The sequence below is a fragment of the Ranitomeya imitator genome, chromosome 9 (assembly GCF_032444005.1).
Source record: "Ranitomeya imitator isolate aRanImi1 chromosome 9, aRanImi1.pri, whole genome shotgun sequence".
Lineage (NCBI taxonomy): Eukaryota > Metazoa > Chordata > Amphibia > Anura > Dendrobatidae > Ranitomeya > Ranitomeya imitator.
Window position 1 is genome coordinate 3,520,119 of NC_091290.1, and position 12,578 is coordinate 3,532,696.

The 12,578-nt window shown below is 50.6% G+C and overlaps 1 protein-coding gene across 3 annotated transcripts in view; it reads right to left on the reverse strand.

The window, feature by feature from the left end:
• The window catches only part of PDE3B (phosphodiesterase 3B), a 155,493-nt gene that overhangs the window by 20,185 nt on the left and 122,730 nt on the right, over nt 1-12,578 (reverse strand). For all 3 annotated transcript variants that reach the window (XM_069740279.1, XM_069740278.1, XM_069740280.1), the window contains exons 2-3: nt 9,158-9,208; nt 5,753-6,004 (exon numbers count right to left, since the gene is read on the reverse strand). In XM_069740279.1, coding sequence (XP_069596380.1) covers nt 5,753-6,004; nt 9,158-9,208 — 303 coding nt within the window. The remainder of the gene's footprint in view (nt 1-5,752; nt 6,005-9,157; nt 9,209-12,578) is intronic.

Consider the following 12,578-nt stretch of genomic DNA (forward strand, 5'->3'; position numbering starts at 1 on the left):
TTCTCTGCACCCGCTCCAGTTCAGCTATGTCTTTCTTATACACCGGAGACCAGAACTGTGCACAGTATTCTAAGTGTGGTCGCACTAGTGACTTGTATAGAGGTAATATTATGTTCTCCTCATGAGCATCTATGCCTCTTTTACTGCATCCCATTATTTTATTTGCCTTTGCAGCAGCTGCCTGACACTGGCCACTGAATATGAGTTTGTCATCCACCCATACACCCAGGTCTTTTTCATTGACGGTTTTGCCCAGAGTTTTAGAATTAAGTGCATAGTTATACATCTTATTACTTCTACCCAAGTGCATGACCTTACATTTATCCCCATTAAAGCTCATTTGCCATTTATCAGCCCAAGCTTCTAGTTTACATAAATCATCCTGTAATATAAAATTGTCCTCCTCTGTATTGATTACCCTGCAGAGTTTAGTGTCATCTGCAAATATTGAAATTCTACTCTGAATGCCCCCTACAAGGTCATTAATAAATATGTTAAAAAGTAGAGGGCCCAATACTGACCCCTGTGGTACCACACTGCTAACCGCGACCCAGTCCGAATGTGCTCCACAAATCTTCCTTACTTGACCTATCTATCTCAGTCAATGACATCATGCTTTCCCCTGTACCCGAAGTCCGCTGCCTCGGAGTAACCTTCGACTCTGCCCTGTCCTTCAAACCACACATCCAAGCTCTTTCCACCTCCTGTCGCCTCCAGCTCAAAAATATCTCCAGGATCCGTCCTTTCCTCAACCCCCAATCTACTAAAATGCTTGTGCACGTCCTCATCATTTCCCGCCTTGACTACTGCAACATCCTTTTCTGTGGCCTCCCTGCTAACACCCTTGCACCTCTCCAGTCCATCCTTAACTCTGCTGCCCGACTAATCCATCTCTCTCCTCGCTACTTCTCCGCTTCCCCCCTCTGCAAATCTCTTCACTGGCTCCCATTCCCTCAGCGTATCCAGTTCAAATTGCTAACACTGACCTACAAAGCCATCCACAACCTGTCTCCTCCATATATCTCTGAACTAATCTCTCAATATCTTCCCTCCCAAGACCTCCTTCTCTCCTCCACACTTATTCGCTCCTCATCCAATCGCCTCCAAGACTTCTCCCGAATATCCCCCATCCTCTGGAACTCTCTGCCCCAACACGTCCGACTATCAACCACAGTCGGATCCTTCAGACGGAACCTGAAAACTCATCTCTTCAGGAAAGCCTACAGCCTGCACTGACACCGCTGCTGCCTCACCAACACCGGAGCTACCGCCTCACCAACACCGGAGCTACCGCCTCACCAACACCGGAGCTACCGCCTCACCAACACCGGAGCTACTGCCTCACCAACACCGGAGCTACCGCCTCACCAACACCGGAGCTACCGCCTCACCAACACCGGAGCTACCGCCTCACCAACACCGGAGCTACCGCCTCACCAACACCGGAGCTACCGTCTCACCAACACCGGAGCTACCGCCTCACCAACACCGGAGCTACCGCCTCACCAACACCGGAGCTACCGCCTCACCAACACCGGAGCTACCGCCTCACCAACACCGGAGCTACCGCCTCACCAACACCGGAGCTACCGCCTCACCAACACCGGAGCTACCGCCTCACCCACGCCGGAGCTCCTGCAACCCTCAACCTACTGTCTCCTTCCCCATAATCCTGTAGAATGTAAGCCCGCAAGGGCAGGGTCCTCGCCCCTCTGTATCAGTCCGTCATTGTTAGTTTGTTTACTGTATGTGATATTTGTAACTTGTATGTAACCCCTTCTCATGTACAGCACCATGGAATCAATGGTGCTATATAAATAAATAATAATAATAATAATTAATAAACACACTTTGTTTCCTATCCCTGAGCCAGCTCTCAACCCACTTGCACATATTTTCCCCTATCCCCATTATTCTCATTTTATGTATCAACCTTTTGTGTGGCACCGTATCAAAAGCTTTTGAAAAGTCCATAGACACTACATCCACTGGGTTCCCTTGGTCCAATCCGGAACTTACCTCTTCATAGAAATTGATCAGATTAGTCTGACATGAACGGTCCCTAGTAAACCCGTGCTGATACTGGGTCATGAGGTTATTCCTCCTCAGATACTCCAGTATAGCGTCCCTTAGAATGCCCTCCAGGATTTTACCCACAGTAGAGGTGAAGCTTACTGACCTATAATTTCCGAGTTCAGTTTTTGTCCCTTTTTGAATATTGGCCCCACATTTGCTATACGCCAGTCCTGTGGTACAGACCCTGTTATTATGGAGTCTTTAAAGATTACAAATAATGGTCTATCAATGACTGTACTTAATTCCTGCAGTACTCGAGGGTGTATCCCATCCGGGCCCGGGGATTTGTCAATTTTACTGCTTTCCACTACATATCATGTGAGAGGTAACAGCCGCCCCTCTTATAACGCTCCAGTACTGATATAACCCCAGACATTACACCATATGTGAGTGATATCAGCCCTCCTGAAGAAGTGAGGACGAAACGCGCGTCGGGGTGGAGGGACCGGGACTCTTCACGTAGCTATGTAAGCATAATTATGCTATTTTTGTTTATCTGGTTTGGTTTAGGCTATGACTCGTAGTAAACCCCTACATATCTTATATGGATGTATTGGTAAGGGGATTTTTGGGCTGTCACAGAGCCAGATAGGTATTGGGCTTCAGATTGGTTTATCTTTCCCTCAGATTGTTATGTGCATTAAGGGATTGAAACCTTTGTAATTTAGCCGGTTTTTCTTGCTTTTGCTTATTATGCTAGTATTGTATGCTCATGGTGAACAGTAACCCTTTTGGTCCCTCTTTAACTGAGATTATTTGGTTTTTTGTTATTTGTATGTGTTTTTATTCTTTATGGGTTTAATAAAATATATAATTTTTATGTTATGAGTTTTCTGTGCTTTTTTCAGTCTCACTGTTGTTTCTTATGACCAGTGACACTGACGGGATTGTATAGTATCATTAGCACATATGTAATATAGATCATTGATTTGATTATATATTACACCATATGTGACTGATATCAGCCCCTCTTATAACGCTCCAGTACTGATATAACCTCCAGATATTACACCATATGTGACTGATATCAGCCTCTTATAACGTTCCAGTACTGATATAACCTCCAGACATTACACCATATGTGACTGATATCAGCCTCTTATAACGTTCCAGTACTGATATAACCTCCAGACATTACACCATATGTGACTGATATCAGCCCCTCTTATAACGCTCCAGTACTGATATAACCTCCAGATATTACACCATATGTGACTGATATCAGCCTCTTATAACGCTCCAGTACTGATATAACCCCAGACATTACACCATATGTGACTGATATCAGCCCCTCTTATAACGCTCCAGTACTGATATAACCCCCAGACATTACACCATATGTGACTGATATCAGCCCCTCTTATAACGCTCCAGTACTGATATAACCCCCAGACATTACACCATATGTGACTGATATCAGCCTCTTATAACGCTCCAGTACTGATATAACCTCCAGACATTACACCATATGTGACTGATATCAGCCCCTCTTATAACGCTCCAGTACTGATATAACCCCCAGACATTACATCATATGTAACTGATATCAGCCCCTCTTATAACGCTCCAGTACTGATATATCCTCCAGACATTACACCATATGTGACTGATATCAGCCCCTCTTATAACGCTCCAGTACTGATATAACCCCCAGACATTACACCATATGTGACTGATATCAGCCCCTCTTATAACGCTCCAGTACTGATATAACCCCCAGACATTACACCATATGTGACTGATATCAGCCCCTCTTATAACGCTCCAGTACTGATATAACCCCCAGACATTACACCATATGTGACTGATATCAGCCTCTTATAACGCTCCAGTACTGATATAACCCCCAGACATTACACCATATGTGACTGATATCAGCCTCTTATAACGCTCCAGTACTGATATAACCCCCAGACATTACACCATATGTGACTGATATCAGCCTCTTATAACGCTCCAGTACTGATATAACCCCCAGACATTACACCATATGTGACTGATATCAGCCCCTCTTATAACGCTCCAGTACTGATATAACCTCCAGACATTACACCATATGTGACTGATATCAGCCTCTTATAACGCTCCAGTACTGATATAACCTCCAGACATTACACCGTATGTGACTGATATCAGCCTCTTATAACGCTCCAGTACTGATATAACCTCCAGACATTACACCATATGTGACTGATATCAGCCTCTCTTATAATGCTCCAGTACTGATATAACCTCCAGACATTACACCATATGTGACTGATATCAGCCTCTCTTATAACGCTCCAGTACTGATATAACCTCCAGACATTATACCATATGTGACTGATATCAGCCCCTCTTATAACGCTCCAGTACTGATATAACCTCCAGACATTACACCATATGTGACTGATATCAGCCCCTCTTATAACGCTCCAGTACTGATATATCCTCCAGACATTACACCATATGTGACTGATATCAGCCTCTTATAACGCTCCAGTACTGATATAACCTCCAGACATTACAACATATGTGACTGATATCAGCACCTCTTATAATGCTCCAGTACTGATATAACCTCCAGACATTACACCATATGTGACTGATATCAGCCCCTCTTATAACGCTCCAGTACTGATATAACCCCCAGATATTACACCATATGTGACTGATATCAGCCCCTCTTATAATGCTCCAGTACTGATATAACCCCCAGACATTACACCATATGTGACTGATATCAGCCCCTCTTATAACGCTCCAGTACTGATATAACCCCCAGACATTACACCATATGTGACTGATATCAGCCCCTCTTATAACGCTCCAGTACTGATATCAGCCCCTCTTATATCGCTGCAGGACTTCTTTGCTGAGCGCATTTACAGTTTGCTGCATTACATTTAGACAAGCCTGTGACGTGCTGGGATAATATAGACTGGTCAGATGAGGCCATAATTCCCATGTTTGGAGGCCAGAAAGAACTGTATATCACCCCAAAAACACCATACCCACAGTGCGGTGTGGAGGTGGGCACATCATGGTGTGGGGCTGGTTTTCCGCATTTGGCCCTGACAAACTTCATATAGTTGATGGAAGGGTGAATGGAGAAACGCAGGAGACTTTCCTGATAACAATCTGCTGCCATCTACCAGGATGATGAAGATGAAATGATGGAGGACATTTCAGCCAGACGATGATCCCAACACACGGGAAGGAATCTCTCCACTGGGGTCAGAGAACGAAAATAAATCTGCTGGAACGGCCGATCTCAGACCCGAGACCGAGAGATGTATGGCAGGAACTAAAGCTCAGAGGAAGCTTCAGGATGTGACGAGTGTGTGGAAGAACGGGCCACAATCCCACCTGTGCAAGGCCTGCGACTAGTTTCTCCATACAGGAGGCGTCTGGAAGCTTCATCACCTACAAAGGCTTTATACCAAGTATTAATGACATGTCAGCAGGCGTGATCCATACTTTACCCTGCGTCATCTCATTATTACACATCGTTTATGGACGTTATGGTGATTCCTGTCCTGTGTGGATTGGACGGGTCGTTCCCGACATCTGGGCGGAATTTCATGACAATAGCAGCTTTCCTATAGATTTACTGAGAGCACTGCCGACGGGATCAGTGCTTATGTCACAAGCTGTTAATGAATTATAACTTTCCCTTTAAGAGAGGGCCCTTTACCTTGTGGAACTTCCTCTCCCCTCGGTCCTCAGCTTCATCGTCCTCCTCAGTGCAGGGGTAGAAACCAGGGAAGGGCGTGAACGGATTGACTTTGGGTCTGCATGAGCCCGAGAACGCCCCCATCAAGCTGTTAATGCTGCGCAGCGAGGACACGACCTGCGGGGACAGAGACGGATCCACCAGGAGCTCCGACACCAGAGTGCGCGCCTCGTTCAGCACAGACAGGTCCACGCCATTCCCACCGCCGGCGGTCTGCGAGAAGAGGAGACAGTGAGCCCAGCCCTACAGTGAACCCCAACCCCCTCACTGGGGCGAAGCAGGCGGACATCAGGAGGGGGAACCACCTAGAATATCCCCGCTCCGGAGGGGACTGGAGGATAAGACACGATGTAAGAGCAGAATAGTGAGTGCAGCTCCGGAGGGGACTGGAGGATAAGACATCAGGTAAGAGCAGAATAGTGAGTGCAGCCTCAGAGGAGACTGGAGGATAAGACATCAGGTAAGAGCAGAATAGTGAGTGCAGCTCCAGAGGTGACTGGAGGATAAGACACCAGGTAAGAGCAGAATAGTGAGTGCAGCTCCGGAGGGGACTGGAGGATAAGACATCAGGTAAGAGCAGAATAGTGAGTGCAGCCTCGGAGGGGACTGGAGGATAAGACACCATGTAAGAGCAGAATAGTGAGTGCAGCTCCGGAGGAGACTGGAGGATAAGACACCATGTAAGAGCAGAATAGTGAGTGCAGCTCCGGAGGGGACTGGAGGATAAGACACCAGGTAAGAGCAGAATAGTGAGTGCAGCTCCGGAGGAGACTGGAGGATAAGACACCATGTAAGAGCAGAATAGTGAGTGCAGCTCCGGAGGGGACTGGAGGATAAGACACCAGGTAAGAGCAGAATAGTGAGTGCAGCTCCGGAGGAGACTGGAGGATAAGACATCATGTAAGAGCAGATTAGTGAGTGCAGCTCCGGAGGGGACTGGAGGATAAGACACCATGTAAGAGCAGAATAGTGAGTGCAGCTACGGAGGGGACTGGAGGATAAGACACCAGGTAAGAGCAGAATAGTGAGTGCAGCTCCGGAGGAGACTGGAGGATAAGACATCATGTAAGAGCAGAATAGTGAGTGCAGCTCCGGAGGTGACTGGAGGATAAGACACTATGTAAGAGCAGAATAGTGAGTGCAGCTCCGGCGGTGACTGGAGGATAAGACACTATGTAAGAGCAGAATAGTGAGTGCAGCTCCGGAGGGGACTGGAGGATAAGACATCAGGTAAGAGCAGAATAGTGAGTGCAGCTCCGGAGGAGACTGGAGGATAAGACACCATGTAACAGCAGAATAGTGACTGCAGCTCCGGAGGGGACTGGAGGATAAGACACGATGTAAGAGCAGAATAGTGAGTGCAGCTCCGAAGGAGACTGGAGGATAAGACACGATGGAACAGCACAATAGTGAGTGCAGCTCCGGCGGTGACTGGAGGATAAAACACCATGTAACAGCAGAATAGTGAGTGCAGCTCCGGAGGAGACTGGAGGATAAGACACCATGTAACAGCAGAATAGTGAGTGCAGCTCCGGAGGGGACTGGAGGATAAGACACCATGTAACAGCAGAATAGTGACTACAGCTCCAGAGGAGACTGGAGGATAAGACACCATGTAAGAGCAGAATAGTGAGTGCAGCTCCAGAGGTGACTGGAGGATAAGAAACCAGGTAAGAGCAGAATAGTGAGTGCAGCTCCGGAGGGGACTGGAGGATAAGACATCATGTAAGAGCAGAATAGTGAGTGCAGCTCCAGAGGAGACTGGAGGATAAGACACCATGTAAGAGCAGAATAGTGAGTGCAGCTCCGGAGGGGACTGGAGGATAAGACACCAGGTAAGAGCAGAATAGTGAGTGCAGCTCCGGAGGAGACTGGAGGATAAGACACCATGTAAGAGCAGAATAGTGAGTGCAGCTCCGGAGGGGACTGGAGGATAAGACACCAGGTAAGAGCAGAATAGTGAGTGCAGCTCCGGAGGAGACTGGAGGATAAGACATCATGTAAGAGCAGAATAGTGAGTGCAGCTCCGGAGGTGACTGGAGGATAAGACACCAGGTAAGAGCAGAATAGTGAGTGCAGCTCCGGCGGTGACTGGAGGATAAGACATCAGGTAAGAGCAGAATAGTGAGTGCAGCTCCGGAGGGGACTGGAGGATAAGACATCAGGTAAGAGCAGAATAGTGAGTGCAGCTCCGGAGGAGACTGGAGGATAAGACACAATGTAACAGCAGAATAGTGAGTGCAGCTCCGGAGGGGACTGGAGGATAAGACACCATGTAAGAGCAGAATAGTGAGTGCAGCTCCGGAGGAGACTGGAGGATAAGACACCATGTAACAGCAGAATAGTGACTGCAGCTCCGGAGGGGACTGGAGGATAAGACACCATGTAAGAGCAGAATATTGAGTGCAGCTCCGAAGGAGACTGGAGGATAAGACACGATGGAACAGCAGAATAGTGAGTGCAGCTCTGGAGGGGACTGGAGGATAAGACTCGATGTAACTGCAGAATAGTGAGTGCAGCTCTGGAGGAGACTGGAGGATAAGAGACGATGTAAGAGCAGAATAGTGAGTGCAGCTCTGGAGGTGACTGGTGGATAAGACATGATGTAACAGCAGAATAGTGAGTGCAGCTCTGGAGGTGACTGGTGGATAAGACATGATGTAACAGCAGAATAGTGAGTGCAGCTCTGGAGGAGACTGGAGGATAAGACACGATGTAAGAGCAGAATAGTCACTGCAGCTCTGGAGGGGACTGGAGGATAAGACACGATGTAACAGCAGAATATTGAGTGCAGCTCCGGAGGTGACTGGAGGATAAGACACCATGTAACAGCAGAATAGTGAGTGCAGCTGTGGAGGGGACTGGAGAATAAGACACCATGTAAGAGCAGAATAGTGAGTGCAGCTCCGGAGGAGACTGGAGGATAAGACACCATGTAACAGCAGAATAGTGAGTGCAGCTCCGGAGGGGACTGGAGGATAAGACACGATGTAAGAGCAGAATAGTCACTGCAGCTCTGGAGGGGACTGGAGGATAAGACACCAGGTAAGAGCAGAATAGTGAGTACAGCTCTGGAGGAGACTGGAGGATAAGACACCATGTCACAGCAGAATAGTGACTGCAGCTCTGGAGGTGACTGGAGGACATGATGTAACAGCAGAATAGTGATTGCCGCTCTGGAGGTGACTGGAGGACATGATGTAACAGCAGAATAGTGAGTGCAGCTCTGGAGGTGACTGGAGGACGGGATGTAACAGCAGAATAGTGAGTGCAGCTCTGGAGGTGACTGGAGGACAGGATGTAACAGCAGACTAGTGAGTGCAGCTCTGGAGGTGACTGGAGGACATAGCACATTGGAGCACTCACCTGATACTGGGGCTTGTACCACTGCTTGAAATCCCAGTCCCACAGAATCATCTGAAATGAGAGAAACAAAACAAATTAAACTTCTCAGCGATTTTGTGGGAGAAGATAAAACAATGCAACACTGTACCGAGTCTGCAGCTGCGAACAAGAATCTATTAACTACAGGGATGGACAAGAAAAATGCAAAGGACAAGCCCCAAATACTAATAAAGCAACAGAAAAAAAGAATTGGGGCTGTGGGGATGAGGGCTGTGAGCAGTCGTTACAGTGTATCAGCGGAGGTCATCAGTTGTACACATATCCCCCCCAGAGCTGCAGTGCCGTTACAGTGTATCAGCAGAGGTCATCAGATGTACACCCCCGCTGTGCTGCGGAGCTGTTACAGTGTATCAGCGGAGGTCATCAGATGTACAGATGTACACCCCCGCTGAGCTGCGGAGCTGTTACAGTGTATCAGCAGAGGTCATCAGATGTACAGATGTACACCCCCGCTGAGCTGCGGAGCTGTTACAGTGTATCAGCGGAGGTCATCAGATGTACAGATGTACACCCCCGCTGTGCTGCAGAGCCGTTACAGTGTATCAGCGGAGGTCATCAGATGTACAGATGTACCCCCCCGCTGAGCTGCGGAGCTGTTACAGTGTATCAGCAGAGGTCATCAGTTGTACACATATCCCCCCCCCCCGAGCTGCAGAGCCGTTACAGTGTATCAGCGGAGGTCATCAGATGTACACATCCCCCCCCCCCTTCCCCGCTGAGCTGCGGAGCTGTTACAGTGTATCAGCGGAGGTCATCAGTTGTACACATCCCCCCCCCAATGAGCTGCAGAGCTGTTACAGTGTATCAGCGGAGGTCATCAGATGTACACATCCCCCCCCCCCCCAATGAGCTGCAGAGCCGTTACAGTGCATCAGCGGAGGTCATCAGATGTACAGATGTACACCCCCCCACCCCCGCCCGCTGAGCTGCGGAGCTGTTACAGTGTATCAGCGGAGGTCATCAGTTGTACACATCCCCCCCCCCACTAAGCTGCGGAGCTGTTACAGTGTATCAGCGGAGGTCATCAGATGTACACATCCCCCCCCCCCCGATGAGCTGCAGAGCTGTTACAGTGTATCAGCGGAGATCATCAGATGTACACCCCCCCCCCGCTGAGCTGCGGAGCTGTTACAGTGTATCAGCGGAGATCATCAGATGTACACACCCTCCCTCCCCCCCGCTGAGCTGCAGAGCTGTTACAGTGTATCAGCGGAGATCATCAGTTGTACACATCCCCCCCCCCCCCCGCTGAGCTGCAGAGCCGTTACAGTGTATCAGCGGAGGTCATCAGATGTACACCCCCCCCCCCCCGCTGAGCTGCGGAGCTGTTACAGTGTATCAGCGGAGGTCATCAGATGTACACACCCTCCCTCCCCCCCGCTGAGCTGCAGAGCTGTTACAGTGTATCAGCGGAGGTCATCAGATGTACACCCCCCCCCCCCCCCCGCTGAGCTGCAGAGCTGTTACAGTGTATCAGCGGAGGTCATCAGATGTACACCCCCCCCCCCCCCCCCCGCTGAGCTGCGGAGCTGTTACAGTGTATCAGCGGAGGTCATCAGATGTACACCACCCCCCCCCCCCCCCGCTGAGCTGCGGAGCTGTTACAGTGTATCAGCGGAGGTCATCAGATGTACACACACACACACCCCCCCCCGCTGAGCTGCGGAGCTGTTACAGTGTATCAGCGGAGGTCATCAGATGTCAGATGTACACCCCCCCCCCCCCCCGCTGAGCTGCGGAGCTGTTACAGTGTATCAGCGGAGGTCATCAGATGTACACCACCCCCCCACCCCCCCACCCCCGCTGAGCTGCGGAGCCGTTACAGTGTATCAGCGGAGGTCATCAGATGTACACACACCCCCCCCCCCCCCGCTAAGCTGCGGAGCTGTTACAGTGTATCAGCGGAGGTCATCAGCTGTACACATCCCCCCCCCCCCCCGCTGAGCTGCGGAGCTGTTACAGTGTATCAGCGGAGGTCATCAGATGTACACACCCTCCCTCCCCCCCGCTGAGCTGCGGAGCCGTTACAGTGTATCAGCGGAGGTCATCAGATGTACACACACACACCCCCCCCCCCGCTGAGCTGCGGAGCTGTTACAGTGTATCAGCGGAGGTCATCAGATGTACACCCCCCCCCGCTGAGCTGCGGAGCTGTTACAGTGTATCAGCGGAGGTCATCAGATGTACACCCCCCCCCCCCGCTGAGCTGCGGAGCTGTTACAGTGTATCAGCGGAGGTCATCAGATGTACACCCCCCCCCCCGCTGAGCTGCGGAGCTGTTACAGTGTATCAGCGGAGGTCATCAGATGTACACACACACACACACACGCCCCGCTAAGCTGCGGAGCTGTTACAGTGTATCAGCGGAGGTCATCAGATGTACACCCCCCCCCCCGCTGAGCTGCGGAGCTGTTACAGTGTATCAGCGGAGGTCATCAGATGTACACCCCCCCCCCCCCCCCGCTGAGCTGCGGAGCTGTTACAGTGTATCAGCGGAGGCCATCAGATGTACACACACACACACACCCCCCCCCCCCCCGAGCTGCGGAGCTGTTACAGTGTATCAGCGGAGGTCATCAGATGTACACCCCCCCGCTGAGCTGCGGAGCTGTTACAGTGTATCAGCGGAGGTCATCAGATGTACACCCCCCCCCCGCTGAGCTGCGGAGCTGTTACAGTGTATCAGCGGAGGTCATCAGATGTACACCCCCCGCTGAGCTGCGGAGCTGTTACAGTGTATCAGCGGAGGTCATCAGATGTACACACCCTCCCCCCCCCCCCCCCCCCGCTAAGCTGCGGAGCTGTTACAGTGTATCAGCGGAGGTCATCAGATGTACACCCCCCCCCCCCCCCTGAGCTGCGGAGCTGTTACAGTGTATCAGCGGGGGTCATCAGATGTACACACACACACCCCCCCCCCCCCCGCTGAGCTGCGGAGCTGTTACAGTGTATCGGCGGAGGTCATCAGATGTACACATCCCCCCCGCTAAGCTGCGGAGCTGTTACAGTGTATCGGCGGAGGTCATCAGATGTACACATCCCCCCGCTAAGCTGCGGAGCTGTTACAGTGTATCAGCGGAGGTCATCAGATGTACACCCCCCCCACCCCCCCCCCGCTGAGCTGCGGAGCTGTTACAGTGTATCAGCGGAGGTCATCAGATGTACACACCCTCCCCCCCCACCCCCCCGCTAAGCTGCGGAGCTGTTACAGTGTATCAGCGGAGGTCATCAGATGTACACCCCCCCCCCTGAGCTGCAGAGCCGTTACAGTGTATCAGCGGAGGTCATCAGATGTACACACACACCCCCCCCCCCGCTGAGCTGCGGAGCTGTTACAGTGTATCGGCGGAGGTCATCAGATGTACACATCCCCCCGCTAAGC